The sequence below is a fragment of the Podarcis vaucheri genome (assembly GCF_965113315.1).
Source record: "Podarcis vaucheri genome assembly, chromosome: 5".
Taxonomy (NCBI): domain Eukaryota; kingdom Metazoa; phylum Chordata; class Lepidosauria; order Squamata; family Lacertidae; genus Podarcis; species Podarcis vaucheri.
In genome coordinates this window covers 23,532,004-23,550,873 of record NC_138763.1, presented here as the reverse complement: position 1 = coordinate 23,550,873, position 18,870 = coordinate 23,532,004, and the positions used below count along the sequence as shown (strand labels likewise).

Sequence of the window (18,870 nt, the reverse complement as noted above, 5' to 3'; positions counted from 1 at the left end):
CTGCTCAGTGCTCCAAGCAATGTTCCAAAGAATTCAACATATGCTCCCTAATTAAGCAATCACATCTTAAAGAATGCATTATGCACGCAGAGCTCCCGTGCCAACTTTACTTTCATGGAAGGTGCAGGGGGGAAATGCACCCAGAGAGGTCCATTCATGGATACTGAATTCAACAAGAGACTCTGGATCAGGCTGGAATAATATCTTATTAAGCTTACAATTACATGTCACTTCAAATGTTTGTGTTTTGACAACAAACACATTCTGGGCAGAATTACTGGCATATGCCATGATCAGTCCAATAAATGAGAGTTGGTGCACTTGTCTGAGACAACTGCAGAATTTTCTACACTGATAGAAATCAATATTTATGTGCCAAATTAAATCAGCGGGAACTTCCCTCCTAGGAGCTCATAGCAGACATGGGCATAGCTGTCAACGTTTCCCTTTTTTTTAAAGGGAAATTCCCTTATTCCGAATAGGATTCCTCGCAAGAAAAGGGAAAAGTTGACAGCTATGGGCACGGGGCACTTTTTATCAGCATAACAGTGGGAGTGAAAGGGTAAAAAAAAAACCTCACTGTTTGTTGCAGCCCCAGTGAAAATCACCACCACACCTGCTATTATTCCACCCCCACCCCACCCCAAAGTGACTAAAAAATGATGTGGCTATTAATGTAATAATGTGGTTACTTATATTTATTTAAGCGGTTGCTCCTGACATATTTAGCATCACCTCTGCCTGGGGAATTCTTTTTTTAAGTAATCTTGTTCAATTGCTAACGGAGATAGTAACGCTAAACAGAATGCTCCTATGACTTTTTAATTGGATTTTGATTTAAAAGGGTTAGTATTATTACTTTAAACTTGCCAAAGGGCTAACGGAGTTTCTCATACGCATATGAATGAACACCAAACTCAGTTTTAGCAGCGATGTTTTCAAACCGTCTCTTACCTTTGCATATAAGTGAACCACTTACACTGTGCTTTGCAAACTCAATTTTCAGAAATCTAACTTTATGAATGGCACCATGCTGCTTACAAACAACTGCAAAGAATCATTTCAGCAGATTCAATATAGATTTCATTTTTGGAAAAAAGAAAAAAGGAGAAGCAGGAGTGTTGGAACAAGTCTACTGCAGCATCACATTACATTCTAATGAAAGAAGCAGCGTTTCAGATTGTATGTGGCCAGGGGGCTTTTCGTTCCAGTTGCTTTTCAACAGTAAATCACCTAGTTTTGCTACAAATATAGTGATATGCCAGATCGAATGTTGATCCGTGAGCAGCATAGTTTCTCTGTCTGTCTGTCTCTCCACACACACCTCGTCTGAGGAATTAACCTTTAGACTTAGAGCAAACCCTACAGAAATATTTATTGACTTGATTTAAAAAAAAAAATTACATACCACTCAGATGTAAGCAAGCAGTTTACCAAAACCCAACATATTCCAACCTAATATAAAATAAAGGAAAAGAGGACACCTTCAAGACATCGGCAGCCATCTTGAAGAACCCGGGCGTACATCTCAACTTTAGACTGAGACAGAAGCTGGTCACCAGTTAGGTATGTGTTGTGAGAAGAAGCAATGTAGTAATTGCAAAGGGGTTGATCCATATCCTGATTCACCTCACTGTGAAGCGGGTTGAACACGTCACAGGCGGGACTGCGCATGAAGTTTGTGAAGCCTTCGAAGGAACAACAGACAGAGAGATAATAAACTTGCCCAAGTGTCCGATGAACCATGCTTGGGCTTTGTGTTTGGAGGAAATAAATGAGGAGGTGAAGGGGATAGGGAATTAAAAAAAGAAAGGGTCAGGAAACAAAGGGTGGGGGGGACACAATTTCAAAAAACAGCAACACCAAACCCTCCCATGGGTTCCTCCACCAATTAAAGCCAAAGTCTAACCCAGGCATAGGCAAACTCCGGCCCTCCTGATGTTTGGGACTACAATTCCCATCATCCCTAGTTAACAGGACCGGTGGTCAGGGATGATGGGAATTATAGTCCCAAACATCTAAAGGGCCAGAGTTTGCCTATGCCTGGTCCAACCTCTCTCATCAGTAATGTAATGAAAAATAGCTACTTTCCCAGTTGAAACCAAGGAGTAGAAAGAAGTAACACCAGACAAATAGAGTCTTCAGACCTTTTTTTTAAAAAAAACAAAAAGTAACAATGAGAGAGAAAAAGAGATTCAAGTAGAGCTATATAAGAGAGCTTCAATAATAAATAAGCAGCAACAGAAGGCTATGAAGGTCCCCAAACACCCAACCCTGTTTATTAAGCTTGTTTTCAGACTGTCTGATTTCTTCAGGCTTTCAGGGGAGGAAAAGGAGGAAAAATTCTCTCAGACCCTAGAGAACTCCACTGTGCCAATTTCAATGTACAGATTCAGGCAAGATTGCTCACATTGACTGCTGCTGTTCCGTCAACAAAATCATTCCGCTAGCAAGCAAGTCATTGTCCTTGCTATCGGAATTTACTCAACAACCGTCCCGGGTGGGTCATATTTAGTTTTTTGTGGGTATGAGAATTATTTCTCTTCCACTATGAACAATTTGGAATTCTGCATACAAGCTAAAATGGCATGCATCTATAGAGGCCTTTTAAGGTTGAGGGAGCCCTGTTTATCAGCTGTTGAGGGAGAAGAAAAGGGAGAGCTGAAACCAAACAACTCATGGGCAGAATTTCCACTTTCTAGCACAAGGTTTTGAAGAAGAAGAGTTTGAATTTGATATCCCGCTTTATCACTACCCTAGGGAGTCTCAAAGCAGCGAACAATCTCCTTTCCCTTCCTCCCCCACAACAAACACTCTGTGAGGTGAGTGGGGCTGAGTGGCTTCAGAGAAGTATGACTGGCCCAAGGTCACCCAGCAGCTGCATGTGGAGGAGCGGAGACGCGAACCCGGTTCCCCAGATTACGAGTCTACCGCTCTTAACCACTACACCACGCTGGGACTGGAAAGGCAAACTGCGTGTGCAGCCACTGTCTATGTGAGCAATTTCCCATCCAGATGAGTGGTGCACTCAACAAACCCTACTTCTGCCTAAGAGTGTAGACCTAATAGTATTTGGGATAGGTGGTGGGAATGGAGAATTAGAAGAGCCATTGGAAGTATCATTGGGATTTAATTATAGAACAGTTTTGGGGTCAGCAACCTTTGGGGGGCAATGTGCACACTTTTATCTTTTATTGTTCTTTTCCTATGTCAAGCTAGAGAAACTCTTGTGGGTGCAAAGCATACACCACAATCATTTTTATTGGCAAAAACTGAATGCTCCTCTCAAGTCTACTTTAAAAAGGGGGAGAAGACCCTGAGTGTCCGAGGGAAGGCCATGTTAGCAATCCTTATAATAGTTGGTTGCTCTCACACATAAATCTCATACCAAACCTTTGCCACAGAAAAAACACTGCTGCGTGAAAGCAATTTAAGATGCCATTTAAGTAAACAGGGAAAATCTGAAAGATGTTACCTTCTATCCCCAGAACATTTTTGGTCTTGTTTTCTTCCGAAACCTCAAATTTCCTTATGATGTCCAGACAATATTCGGTCGTCACATTGCTCATCTGCACCAAAGACAGGAATGATACATTTCTGATCCTGCGGAGTATGTGACCAACATGCCAAAACTGACTGCCAGACTCAGAATCTCGTTGGAAATCCCTTGGTCATACTCAGCACGCAGCCAACCATGAATGCAACTGTCAGTAAAAATATTCTTCAACGACCTTTTAGAGAGCTGGGGATTATTGTGGGTACATTAGCCCTTTTCCCCATAAGCATCCTGGCTATCTTTCTAAAGATGAACACTGTGGAGAATTGGTGATCACAACTAGAGCTGTATCTGTCAGAGCAGAAGAGCTGTCTGGGCCAAGCTTTCAGTCTTGGTTCAATATTATATCTTAGGGGCCAAATCACTCTTCTTTCCACTGCTGAAGAAGTGGCTACATGTTGCTTTCTGGTGGTATATCAACAAAATTCACACTCGCAAAGTGGGGAGCTTCAAATCACTGCAAGGCAATAAAATGCATGCTTCCAGATGCACTTGCGGTGGTGGGGAAAGTCTGGGCTGCTGATTCACAAGGACAACCATTTTAACAGTTTGAACAGTTATCCCTCCCCTGCCCTGTTCTACCATAATGTGGGGGGTTGGAGAGAGAGAGAGAGAGAGACTGTCTTGTGCCAATTTCTGGAAATCAAAGCATCTTGAAATGTCCCTTACCCCCCCCCCACCAGTCCTTTTAGTTCTTTAGTTGATAAGTTTATTGTTCCAGCCAAAGGCCATGACAAACTTGTAGCAATAGTATTAATAAAATAACACGGAACATGCATCCATAATATAACCAAACATCCATGATGTAAGAGAGAAATTACCAGAGACGCCAACAAGCTTAAGTCCAGCTTGATTTCAGATTAAGCTTCCAAATCCTCAAAACAATTTGTAGAGATTTTATCTAACTTCCTGTCCCCCCCCCCAGCCACTCTGTGTACTACGAAGCTACTGTTGTCACTCAAAAGAAACGGAGCCATTTCTGCTGGAGTGTACCTTCTAGCTTGTGTAAATGGGGGTTTCAAAAAGTGATCTCTTGGGTTTCTATATAAGGGGCATGCCAACAGATAATGAGTAATGTCTACCACCTGAGGCTGACAACAAATACGATGTCTGTCTGTATATGGGGCCTTGCTATACCAGCCAACCAAGACTGTGGCGGGTAGTCCTTTTAAAGCAGCAGTTCTAAGAATTTCCAGCCAAAAAGAACCCACAGGCAGATCTGAAATTACAGGGGGACTGTAGTCAGCGATGACTGGAAGGCTAGGACTACACAATGGCCATATGTGATGTGCATGTGAACACACAAACCACCATTGGCTGTTCTGTCTTTATTAGAAATATAGCAGGACAGCCAAGCATGTACCAAACATGACCACCGCAAAGTAGAGATTGCACACTGTCCTGCTCTGACAGAGCATTCTTCAGCAGCTAAACTCACATACCCTCACCTCCAGGCTTTACCATTTAATCCTCCCTCCTCAATTTCATCCTCAGCAATCTAAAAACATGGATTCTCTCTTGAGAAATAAGGCCTTCTGGCTACCACATATGATCAACTTAATTTCCCTATATTAGCATTATTTCTTGCCCAGCCTCTATCACCTGGCCCTAGGGAGGGTTACAGCAATATAAAATTCAGTATTAAAAGCAATTAGACCAAATTACAGTTGCAGGAATAAGCAAGCTTCATGAAAACACATATCTCGGGTGTCAAAGAGGTGCATCTGCTGTGTGCAGTGGGAACCGTATGAGGAAGGTGCAGAGGGTATTTTATAACATAGGCTCTGCCACAGAGAGTGCCTGATTTTGGGCCACCACCTTCAAGCTTCTGAGGGCAGTGGAGCTACCAAGAGGCCCCCTCTGTTGATCTTAAACACCCAAGAGGGTCCGTGGAGAATGAGAATAATAATAATAATAATAATAATAATAATAATAATAATAATAATAATAATATTATTTATTATTTATACCCCACCCATCTGGCTGGGTTTCCCAAGCCACATTGGGCGGCTTCCAACAAAATATTAAAATACAATAGTCCGTCAAACATTAAAAGCTTCCCTAAACAGGGCTGCCTTCAGATGTCTTCTAAAAGTCTGGTAGTTGTTTTTCTCTTTGACCTCTGGTGGGAGGACGTTCCACAGGGAGGGCAACACTACCGAGAAGGCTTTCTGCCTGGTTACCTGTAACTTGGCTTCTCGCACTGAGGGAACCGCCAGAAGGCCCTCGGAGCTGGACCTCAGTGTCCAGGCAAAACAATGGGGGTGGAGATGCTCCTTCAGATATACAGGACCGAGGCCGTTTAGGGCTTTAAAGGTCAGCACCAACACTTTGAATTGTGCTCGGAAACGTACTGGGAGCCAATGCAGGTCTTTCAAGACGGGTGTTATGTGGTCTCAGCGGCCGCTCCCAGTCACCCGTCTAGCTGCCGCGTTCTGGATTAGTTGTAGTTTCCAGGTCACCTTCAAAGGTAGCCCCACGTAGAGTGTGTTGCAGTAGTCCAAGCGAGAGATAACTAGAGCATGCACCACTCTGGCAAGACAGTCTGCGGGCAGGTAGGGTCTCAGCCTGCATACCAGATGGTGCTGATAAACAGCTGCCCTGGACACGGATTTAACCTGCGCCTCCATGGACAGTTGTGAGTCCAAAATGACTCCCAGGCTGCCCTCTAGACTCCCAGAAGGAATTATTCTTTCAGATAGTTAGGGCCTAAGTCATTTAAGGCTTTGCAACACTAGCACCTTGAACCCAGCCTGGAAACAAACTGGCAGTCAATGCAACGGCTTTAAAACAGGGGCTATATGGAACCCAGCGAGTCTATAGGGTTGGTTGACTTGGCCAAACTTTTCCTGAAGGGTGTGAGAGCTCCAGTGTGTTTGCATGGAGCACCTCCACAGAGGACTCCCTCATTCCATTCAACGGTGAAGGAAACTCTACAGAACTCAAGTGAATGGGGAAATCTCATTGTAAAGGAGGTCTGTGTTTGCAGTGGAGGATACACGAAACACTGAACCAGGGGCAGATTTCAGGACATTCGCTGAAGCCTTGATTCTTCCAAGCACTACACAGTTAAGGTGTCATAGACAAGACAGGAGCAACAGTGAGAACCATTAAGAACATGTGTGATTTTACAGCATAATACACATTCTAGAGGGACCTATTATCCCAGCTGGATTTCAATGGCATTTTAATGCAGTGTATAATATTCGTCACATAACCATGACGAAGGGGAGGGGGAGTTGTCAATGCTTCTGCAGATTCTTTTCATTCAAATTTTGTCTCACTAAACCTTGGCAATCCAAAATTGACCTCATTTATAATATTCATTATCTTTTTCTTTGTGCTTTGATTTCATTTGTTTCCTGCTGGAAAAGAAATTTCATGTTCTCATCCACATTTGAATTACTTAAAACAGATTCCCTAGAAATACCCTCTAGAATGGTTACTATTCATACTTGTATTAGCATATTTGTACACATAGCATATCAATGAAAAAGATAATTAACATTTCAAAATCAGATTGCCCGGGAGATATGTAGTAAAAATATCCACCATTAAAGGATAGAGGTTTTTTAAGACTCTAAGATTAGTGGGGTTTTTAGCAATAGTTTCTCAAAGACATGATCTTCTCCAATTCTGTGCCCAAACTTTGATGCACTGTTTTATCTTTGTGTTTTAGGTATTTGTTTGTCAAATTTGCATCCTGTTTCTCAGCAAAAACAATAAAGGGTGTGGGGTACAAATGACTCTTTAAGGTGTGTGTTTATGGAACAACTTGGACAGCAATATTCTGGCTTAATCAACTGAGATATGAATAAGCCTTTTCACTCGTCAATAAATGTGCTTCAGCATTCTGCAGTAACTACAAGGGAAGGAATCCAATCTTCAAGTCAACAGTGTCTAAACCAGGGGTAGGAAACCTAAGGCCCGGGGGCTGGATGCAGCCCAATCGCCTTCTAAATCCGGCCCGTGGACGGTCTGGGAATCAGTGTGTTTTTACATGAGTAGAATGTGTCCTTTTATTTAAAATGCATCTCTGGGTTATTTGTGGGGCCTGCCTGGTTTTTTTACATGAGTAGAAAGTGTGCTTTTATGTAAAATGCATCTCTGGTTATTTGTGGGGCATAGGAATTCATTCCCCCCCCTCCAAAATATAGTCCGCCCCCCCACATGGTCTGAGGAACAGTGGACCGGCCCCCTGCTGAAAAAGGTTGCTGACCCCTGGTCTAAACTACTGTGATCAAGCAGTATGTGATCAACTCGGGAAAGTGCAATCCCTATCCAGGGCAGGCAACTGACCAACTTATCAGACACAGGAACCACACAACACACAGTTCCTGTCTTGTCAGAATTCAAGATCAGCTTGATCTATGACAGGGGTGTCAAACTCAAATTCATCGGGGGCCGCATCTGCAGTTTGGTCACCCTCAAAGGGTTGGTTGTATCTGTAGGAGTATGTGTCCACTCTTTATTATCATAAATTATTGTCACTGCATTCAATTATTACTGTTTTTTGTAATAATGTAGACAGTCCAGAAGGATGTTATGGTCGATTGTATCAAAGGCCGCTGAGAGATCCAGCAGAACTAGGAAACAAAGTTGTTACAAAGAATGAGCCCTAATGAGACAATTGCTGCAATCCTATGTGCATTTACTTGAAACTCCTGTCGAAGAAAGTGAGGCTGGCTTCTGAGTAAACATACACGGCATGGGGCTGTAAATAAAATGTGGGGGGGGGGGAGAGAGAGAGCTCTGACAGGAAAGCATCAACATGCCTTGTGCACTCTCATTTTCCTTGGCTAATTCCCCTGCCCCCCCCCATATCGGGGTGCCATTGCATAGCGCAAAAGGCGAAAGAGTGCGAGCGCGCTGCCTGCAACTGGATCTCCAGCTTCTTCCTGTCCTTCCCCGAGGCGGGAGGGAGAGATCAAGGTGGAGCTGCTGGCAGGGCGGAGAGCGAGCCACCCAATTGTGTGACTGAGTGATGGAAGGGCTGCAAGGAGCCGCGTCCGATCTCCTCCCAGGAATGTGCCAGCGGGACTGACATGTGCCAGAAGGCAGGGAGAACCGCCCAGCGCCGCTGCGCGGGCGCGGAGTCCAACTTGTGGAGCTGAGATAGAGAGCCGGGCGCCAGATCGCTTGCCGCTTCCTCGCTTGGCTTGCCGTGAAATTGCAAGAGGAGGAGGAGGAGGAAGGCGGCGGTGGGGGGCGGGGAGTGGAGGGGGTGCCAGGGAACACAGCCCCCTCCCATCACGGCCATCATCATCGCTGCCCCCACTTTACATTTATTTTAAGGGTGTTTGGAGTGTGTGTGCGCGCGCCCCTCTCTCTCTCCCACTCACCCCCCCACCAGCCACCCCATATTCCCAAAGAACAACTTGATCACGGGCATCGTCAGTCCTGGAAAGGCTGGCTGTGCAAAGATGGAGAGGGAGGCAAAATGAAGAGGAAGGGAAGCCCCGGGCTGGTGAAATCCAGCGCGGAGGAGAAGAGGACGCCTCCTGCAGGGCAAGTTTGCACCCCGGAGAAGATCCAAGGCTGGAATAAAAAAGTTTCTCCGAGGAGAAAGACTCCCCCTCCGCGGCACGGAGAGACCTGACCTTCCGCTTGCTCTTTTTGAGCAGTGAGCAGGAGAGAGAAGCCAGCTGCCCGCCTCGCTTCGGCCCCCGACGATGAAGGCGCAAGTTGAGAGACGCGGGGACATTTGAAGCAGCAGCCACGTCCTTAAGAGCGACGGGGGAGGCGAGTAGGGAGCCGCACCATGTAAACTTCCTTGTGTCAAAAAAACAAACAAAACCGAGAATAAAAGATGAAGCCTGGCCGCCGGCGGCAGCTACACGGGCCACATGACGAGGTCTGGCGGGCCGGATTTGGCCCGCGGGCCTTGTGTTTGACACCCGTGATCTATGATAAGAGCTGCTAATCTTTAGATCTGCACCCTTAATGTCCTGCCTTGTAATCCTTGATGAGTGGGGAACAGCTGCAGTTTTTCAGTAGTGGGGAATATGCTTTCTGCCATTTGGTATGCAACAGCAGTGTCCTGAGGTCAACGGTGAAGTAATGGATCAGGACTGCATAATTTACTTTAATTGGGCACAGTGGTTCTAACTTCAAGTACCTAGCAACACTGAGACATGGTTCAGGTTCATAATATAAAATAATAAAATGGTTCATTTAATACAGGGGTCAGCAAACTTTTTCAGGTCTGTTCTTCAGACCTTGTGGGGGGGGGTGGACTATATTTTTAATATATATGCATACTGCAATTAAAGGTAAAGGTAAAGGGACCCCTGACCATTAGGTCCAGTCGTGACCGACGGTGGGGTTTCGGCGCTCATCTCGCTTTACTGGCCGAGGGAGCCGGCGTACAGCTTCCGGGTCATGTGGCCAGCATGACGAAGCCGCTTCTGGCGAACCAGAGCAGCGCACGGAAACGCCGTTTACCTTCCCGCCAGAGCGGTTCCTATTTATCTACTTGCACTTTGACATGCTTTCGAACTTCTAGGTGGGCAGGAGCAGGGACCAAGCAATGGGAGATCACCCCACAGCACCACCCACATTCCAATTACTGCAATTAAGAGGGTGCTAATTTAATAAATCGAAAATCTTACAAGGACTCAGCAAAATTTAGTCAAAATGAAGCATGTTTAAATTCTACTGATTTCTGTGGAAAGAGGAGTATAACACTTCCCATGGAAATCAATGGGGCTCAACAGCACTGCAGTGTAGCTGGATCAGAACCCAACGTTTTTGATATCTAGTCATTTCTACAGATTCAATTGTCCCAGCATAGTCAAGCTGTACTTATCACTTCCAGCTCAGCTCATGAGATTAGTATTGATGTCAAAGCCTATTGGTTTCCAGAGCATTACATATATACACTACAGACATAGTTAAATAATAAGCTCAGCATTTCACAGGTGCTGAAGCTAATCAGAATTATCTTGGTTTAATCCACATGGTGATCAGAATGTGAGACCTGCAGGAGTAAAATTATCCCCCAGAAAAAACGATATTTGGTCCATGATGTCAGGAACTAGGGGCTATGAAACTAGAGTTTCTTAGTCTGTGCAGAGGGAATAGGTATGAAGTACAGCAAGGTTAAACAGGGAAGACTAGAAGGAATATAATCTAAATCTGGGAATCCAACCAGCCGCCACATTCATTCATTCAGTGTGTAAACTGCCTTTTAACAGTAGCTAGGCAGCATACAAGACAGAACAAATCCATCAGAGTTATAATGAAATGCAATTAGGATGCAGCAAAAACACAACTATAAAACCAAAGCAAATCACTTTAAAGCAAAGAGTGGAAAAACAAAACACTGCACAGACACAAAAAGTAAGGCAGAAGACAAAGTAGCAAAAAGAAATTCTCAGTTAAAGCAATGCAAAGTATAATGAAAAGGGATGGGGAGTTTTGTAGCAACGAGTGGTTTTTGTCTAGTGCTGGAGAGACATCAAATTTGGTGCTGGGAGGGGAATCCACAATCATGGAGAATTTCTCTCTTGTAGTTACCCACTAGTAAAAATAATAATAATAATAATAATAATTATTATTATTATTATTATTATTATTATTATTATTATTATTGTTGTTGTTGTTGTTGTTGTTGTTGTTATTTATACCCCACCCCATCTGGCTGGGCTTCCCCAGCCACTCTGGGCGTCTTCCAACAAAATATTAAAATACAGTAATGCATCAAACATTAAAAGCTTCCCTAAACAGGGCTGCCTTCAGATGCCTTCTGAAAGTTTGGTAGTTATTTTTCTCTTTGACATCTGGTGGGAGGACGTTCCACAGGGCAGGTGCCACTACCAAGAAGGCCCTCTGCCTGGTTCCCTGTAACTTGGCTTCTTGCAGCGAGGGAACTGCCAAAAGGCCCTTGGCGCTGGACCTCAGTATCCGGGTAGAATGATGGGGGTGGAGATGCTCCTTCAGGTATACTGGACCAAGACCTAGTTAGATTTGACCAAGTACCATGTAAACATCCTTGGGTCCTAAAAACTGACCGTCATCCAACAAAAATAGGACCAGACAGTACCCTGGGCATTTCTGCATTCATCACAGGATTCAAGATGTGGCGATTTAAAGTTAGCTTGTTTCAAACAAACCAGAGTTAACTTTAACCACAATTTGTTTGCTTGTTTGTTAGTTTAGACAAAAGGACAAACTGTGGTTAAACAAAAATTAAACAAAAATGGAAAGGAAAGCTTTCCATCATATAACATTTAGGAAGGGAAGCTTTTTAAGCTTTAATGTTTTATTATGTTTTTATATATGCCCAAAGTGACTGGGGAAACCCAGTCACATGGGTGGGGTACGTTGTTGTTGTTGTTGTTGTTCCAGCTTTTCCTGCCAGTATCACAGTCCTTGGCTTTGCTGGTTGAAGCTGATGAGTTTTCTAGGCCAAAACATCAAGAAGGCACCAGGTTGGGGGAGGCTGGCTTAAGATTGTTTCCTCTTTAGGAAGTAATTTATGTATTCTTTTATACGGTGCTGTGATCATCAAATAAAATGTTCTAGAAATATTATACTGTGATAAGTATGGGTGATAAGAGAGTCCGTCCGTATTCTGTAGTAATGCTTAGTGTTGGACGGAGACCTTAGAGACCAGGGGTTCAAATCCCCACTCAGCCATTAAACTCACTGGGTGACCTTGGGGCAGTCACTAACTCAGTTAACCTAACTCACAGGGGTTTTATGAGGAGAAAAGGGCAAAAAAGAGGAGTCATCTACACCACCTTAAACTCCTTGAAGGAAAAGTGTGATAATGATTTTATCATGAACCAACCCAACTCCTAGGGTGGTGAAAGTTCCACGGGATACTTGCAAACAAAATAAATATACATATTACTTGTTTTTAATCAGAGAGGGAATCAGGGAAGGATGTTGGACTAGACGGGCCTTGGACCCAACCCAGCAGGGTTCTCCCTTACTAATTAATGCTGCTTCATGGCAGCAAACCTGGATAACTCAGCTAGTTAAAGCATGATGCTGATAATGCGAAGGTTGCAGGTTCACTCCCCGTATGGGACAGCTACATATTCCTGAATTGCAGGGGGTTGGACTAGATGATCCTCAAGGTCCCTTCCAACTATGATCCTATGAAATATGCAACAACTATATACTGCAAAATAGACTGTTTTGTCAGTTTGCATTTCTTAGTACAAAAAAGTATTGATCTGATGTGTAGAGATTGTTCCCATTCTGATTAATTCAAGAGTGTTCTGGAAAGTTTTCTTTCTATGTGAAGGAAACAGGCAGAGAGTTCTTGTTTGGATTATTCCTTCTGGGAAGCTGGTTTAAACTGGTTATGTTATCTTTTTGTCAAGGTCATGACGACTATAATAGTAGGGCCAGAAGGAGACTGGGTTTCACTCACTTTCTCCTTCTGTCTTTTTGTTCAGTATTCTGTTCTGTATGCTATACAGTGGTGCCTCGGGTTACATACGCTTCAGGTTAAAGACTCCGCTAACCCAGAAATAGTACCTCAGGTTAAGAACTTTGCTTCAGAATGAGAACAGAAATTGTTCAACGGTGGCGCCGCAGCAGCAGGAGGCCCCATTAGCTAAAGTGGTGCTTCAGGTTAAGAACAGTTTCAGGTTAAGAACGGATCTTGGGAACGAATTAAGTACTTAACCCGAGGTAGTCTTAAGGTTTAGACTTATTATAAGCATTGTGAGTTCTATTGTAAGTGCTGCAACTGGATTTTTATGGACTGTGCCAATCCTGAACGTATTGGATTTGTGACCGTTATGCTCATTTGCCTTCAGTAGCAGTAAAGCTCTGCTGGATGAAATACAGAGGAACCTCGGGTTGCGAACGTGATCCGTGCAGAAGGCACATTCGCAACACGCAACGTTCGCAACCTGCAGCGGCGCATCTGCACATGCGCCGAAATCCGGAAGTAACCCTTCCGGTACTTCTGGGTTCGGCGCAGTGCGCAACCCAAAACGCGTAACCTAAAGTGCCTGTAACCCGAGGTACCACTGTATTAATTTCCTCTGGTCTATTTTTTGGAAACTCTGCAACGTGTTTTAATTTCTTTCCTCTTCCGGAGATGGTGCGGCATGTTTTCCCTGCCCTCAAGCCAAAAGGCTGTGGTGGCTCTGCATGGTTGGCTCCAGGGCTTGGGCAAAAAATAAGGGCATAAAATGGAGTCTGTGCACCCTGGCTGCATAGCTCTGTACTGGACTAACTTCGACTGGTCAGTGAGCAGCAGCCTTCTCATTACCCTCGCCTCCGTGTTTCTCACACATCTTCTGTTACTCATTGGCAGCAGGTCAAGGCTCAGTGAGCTGCCCATCCCACTGGAACCCCTCCTTGTCTCCAGAAGGGAGGTCATAATGCTGACAATGCACGCGGTCCTTTGAATGGATGGCAGGTGTTTCTCAAAGCCACTGATCCAAGGTGTAGTAATGGAAACAATACGACTGCCTTGCATGAGTTCACTCCAAAAGCACCTACGGAATTGCGATGGGGAGTGGGCAGAGAGGCTGGGCGCCTGACAGCTGACAAATGTATTGGTAATGAACAACAGATGACAAGCAGAAGCCGGGAGCAGCAGTGAAACAAAAGACCAATTATTTACAACAGGTGTGGGCAGTGTCTACTGCCCATGGCCCACACACATATTGATGAAGTCCACAATCTGCCTTACTGGATCCCTCAAAAGTCCCAGCCTTTTAAAAGTACTGTATTTTTCCATGTATAAGACGACCTTTTTCTGATTATTTGTTACAGATAGGTAGCCGTGTTGGTCTGCCATAGTCAAAATAAAAAAATTCCTTCCAGTAGCACCTTAAAGACCAACTAAGTTAGTTCTTGGTATGAGCTTTCGTGTGCATGCACACTTCTTCAGATACACTGAAACAGAAGTTGCCAGATCCTTCTATATAGTGAGAAGGTGGGGAGGGATATTACTCAGAAGGGTGGTGGGAATGGGAGATTGGCAGATAGCTGAGATGAGCCTGTTGACGACTCTTAACGACTGCAATAGGTCTTACAGGAAAAGGCAAGGGGTGAGAAGGTGAAAAATGGCTTAGTCATGTATAATGAGATAAGAATCCAATGTCTTTGTTCAGACCAGGTCTCTCCATGGTTTTAAGTTTGGTAATGAGTTGCAATTCAGCAGCTTCGCTTTCCAGTCTATTTCTAAAATTCCTTTGTAGTAAAACAGCTACTTTGAGATCTTCCTACAAAGGAATTTTTTTATTCTGATTATTTGTGTGTGTGATAAATTGAGGGTCGTCTTATACACAGGTTAATATGCTATGTAAGCGAGGGCTGGTGCCATGGAGGTAGCAGGGAAATGTCAGAGAAGGGGCTGCTTACCCGCTCTTCCTGGCTGAGGAAGAGTATTTGGTGAGTGCCAGTATGCGGTGTATTACGGCACCAGTTCCGTCAGCCAGAGCGGGGGATCGTGGAAAAGCTGCTCAGCAGCTCAGCGAACTTACAAAAGAAGCTCAGCAACTGTTGAGGGCTCCCAAAAATAGGGGTCGTCTTATACACGGGGTCATGTTATACACGGGAAAATACAGTATACCTCCTTCCGTGCTATATAGAAATATGTCTGGTGTAAAAGTTATTTTTCCATCACAGGGGACTACTTCACTCTGCCATACATAAACTAAATTTGCTGACAGGTAGGAATTGCAAATCCTTACCTGGCAGCTCATGTTTTTGCCTGCTAGATGACATTTAAATGCTCAAGGTCCAGAAAAGGGAACTTATGCCCATTTATTTAACAAATGTGTAGGGCACAAGATTCCCAAGGCATCAAATAAAAAAGACCATATAGAATCAATAAACAATTTATAGACTGTCAATATAAATATTTGTTAAGGGATCCAAACACAAGCGAGAATAATTGGTAAATATTTTCAAGACAAATGAATGCAAAATTATTTTTCCTTATACGGCTGACTTCATTTCCTCCATCTCAAAAGCCTTCAAGGCTGGACATTGAGACAGAAGCAAAAGACATTTTGACGCGCGTGAATGGAAAGACATTTATTTCTTGGTTTTCCTACCTTTTGTTCCACTTTCAGAAACTGAGCAAATTCCTCGACAGTGAGGTGGTCTTTCTTGTCGCTGTAGCTCAAAAGCAGTAAGTAGAGGTCGCGCCTTAATGACATCATCTTGTAAAACACAGAAAACTCTTCAAAGGTCAAGGTCCCCTGGTTCTCATCGGTGTCGGCCTCCTGAGGAACAAGCATAACCAATTATGTTATGCTGGGTAGCATGGCAGGCTGTTCACAGTAGGAAAAGATAATTGTGAATTCCCATGTGACTCAATTCAGACTTAATTTAGACCCTCCAGATGTTGCTATACAACTCCCATCAAGCCTGACCATTGGCCACACTGGTTGGAGATGCAACCTGGAGTCTGACAAAATCTGGAGGGGAAAAGGTTCTCCATCCATTGTATAACCATCATTTTTAGAATTCCAAACCACAATTTGAGCTTCCAAACACACCACAGGCAAGCCATACTTAGAGCTGCTTATTTGCTTTTGTTTTCCACCCTCCTGGCACTCCATTTCATACCTTTCTTTGTGCTACAGCAGCCTCTGAATGCAGAACGATGACCATAAGCGTGGCTTGAAATTCACACATCAGACAAAACTATAACAAACCTAGGGATCTTATCTGAGGACTCAGCTACATTAGTCAAGAAACAGCATTTTGAATGTGTTATAAACATGCAACACCAGATGGTGCTGGAGAGCAAAAGAAATTTCTAAGCGTTTTCCCAAAGCGTTTTTTTCTTTTGCAATAACGATTTAAATTCTGACTTATTGGTATCATTTTTTCCCCTGTGTGTAGATCCACCTTGAGCCAATGAATCACTTCCCATGCCATGCCAAACCATAGCTTCTTTTTAAACAATGGTTTAATCATGAACACACCTTCCCACACTGTGGCACAAACAAGCCATGGCATGTTTGTTATGTTGCAAAACCTCAGTCATGGTTTGCTTCTTCTTCTTTTCCGAATAAACTACGAGCAGTAATCCAGAAATAACCTCCTGACTTACAGTTTGTGACTTGTTTCAAGCGAAACACTGTACTAAGGCTTGGTTGTGTCATGCACAGAAGAGGAGAAGGAAGCCATTCATGGTTAAACCATGGTTTGGAACCAGCTATGGTTTGGTGTGATGAGCAAACCAGCCCAAGACATCAACCAATCCCAAATCCCAGCCATTCCTGTGATTGTCATTCAGCAGCTGTTCCATATGCCAACAGCACACCAAGCCAGGAGGGACATTCAAATGCCTCTGCTGCATGTGTTAACCTAAATGCATGCAGTGTTTACATAGCAGCAGCCTGAGTCACCAGACCTAGGCAGCAGTGGAGGACAAATACGTGAGTCACAAGCTGGGAGAGATGCCAGAAGTGGGGTCCAGAGCCAGAGCCAGAAGGAAGGCCAAGGTAGCAGAAAATGGGCTGTGACAGACACAGTGACAGACAAGTGAAGGAGATAAGAAAAAGGATTAAAAGCTGAACTGGAAGGAATCCCGATCTCCCGGAAAACGGGATAGAGTTGACTGCATTCAAATATAATAATAGTATAGTAGTAGTAGTAGTAATTTATTATTTATACCCCGCCCATCTGGCTGGGTTTCCCCAGCCACTCTGGGTGGCTCCCAACAGAATATTAAAAACATGATAATGTTAGCAATTTCGCTCCTCCGATGCTGCATTTGTGATTGGTGTAAATCACATGCCTGCCTGAGAAGAGTGTGGGAAACGGAAGACAGTCTTATCTCTTCCACTGTATGTACTTTGTAATGTACTTTCACTTTTACTTGTGCCTGTTGTTCTCTCAGAGCTGGAGAGAATGGACACCATTATGCTTTGTCTGTACATAGTGTGTAAATAAATAGTAGATTAAACATTAAAACCTTCCCTAAACAAAGCTGCCTTCAGATGTCTTCTAAAAGTCAGATAGTTGTTTATTTCCTTGATATCTGGTGGGAGGGAGTTCCACAGGGTGGGCGCCACTACTGAGAAGGCCCTCTGCCTGATTCCCTGTAACCTCACTTCTCACAGTGAGGGAACCGCCAGAAGGCCCTTGGCGCTGGACCTCAGTGTCTGGGCTGGATGATGGGGGTGGAGACGCTCCTTCAGGTATACTGGGCCGAGACCATTTAGGGCTTTGAAGGTCAGCACCAACACTTTGAATTGTGCTCGGAAACGTACTTGGGAGCCAATGTAGGTCTTTCAAGACCGGTGTTATGTGGTCTCAGCGGCCACTCCCAGTCACCAGTCTAGCTGCCGCATTCTGGATTAGTTGTAGTTTCCGGGTCACCTTCAAAGGTAGCGCCATGTAGACCACATTGCAGTAGTCCAAGCGAGAGATAACTACGAAAGCGATACTGATCAGCATTCAAAATGTCCACTGCTAAATCCCACACAAAAGATTCAGCATGGTACAGTGGTTAGAGCGTTGGACTATTTGGAGGGAGACCCAGGTTCAAACTCCAAATTAGCCACAAAGCTCACCGGGTGATCTTGGGCCAGTCACTATCTCTCAAGCCTAGCCGCCCTCACAGAGCTGCTGTGCAGAGAAAAGGGGGAAATCGCTGACACGACCTTGAGCTTCTTGAAAGGAAATGTAGGACAGAAACGTAACAAAATAAAATAATTTAACAAAGGTGATGTCTTCAAATACATTGATCTCCAGCTCCACTGAGTTGAATGGGACTCATACCCAAGAAAATGTATAGCAGCCTTAAATATGAGGCTTAAATGTGAGGCTTTGAATGAAAATCAGCACAGTGCTGCCTCTGAATTTTAAACCTAGCTCCGGGAGGCTGGGGGGGGGGGGGTTGAGCGGAATTCCATGGCCACAAATTGTTTCATTTCTGCTGCCAAAATACTATTCAAGAACATTAAAAGCCTACAACAACAGAGGACTCAGGGGGAGAAATATCAAAACACTAACTCTACTTTTGATTGCTGTTTTTGAGTCTGTCCTGAGGGAAGAAAGGTGCATAACCTACTACATGCTATTATGGATTTTTTATTTTTCAAAAAAACCAACAACTTTCAGCATCTGCTTAAGAGGATTTGCTTGGGATTTACAAAACATTTCACAGTAGTTCTTCCAAAGTACACTCTTCTTTTGTGTAGTTAAGTCCCCGGAGTAACAAGCTTTCAATGAAGGAAGTTTGGCTTGCTAAGTTTCAGGCAGCTGGCTGAAAGCCATTCCAGAAGGGAGAGTGGAAAAAGGGTTTCCTCATTATTAGGCCTGTTCAAATGAAACTCATGTGTAAGGCATATATGTAATGTTGATGGAGTGGGGGC

General features: G+C 44.0%; 1 protein-coding gene across 10 annotated transcripts in view; it reads right to left on the bottom strand.

Moving 5' to 3' along the window:
• PLCH1 (phospholipase C eta 1) overlaps positions 1-18,870 on the bottom strand; it is a 144,737-nt gene that overhangs the window by 46,073 nt on the left and 79,794 nt on the right. For all 10 annotated transcript variants that reach the window (XM_082223826.1, XM_082223834.1, XM_082223827.1 and 7 more), the window contains 3 exons: positions 15,592-15,762; positions 3,476-3,569; positions 1,485-1,688 (listed from right to left, as the gene is read on the bottom strand). In XM_082223826.1, coding sequence (XP_082079952.1) covers positions 1,485-1,688; positions 3,476-3,569; positions 15,592-15,762 — 469 coding nt within the window. The remainder of the gene's footprint in view (positions 1-1,484; positions 1,689-3,475; positions 3,570-15,591; positions 15,763-18,870) is intronic.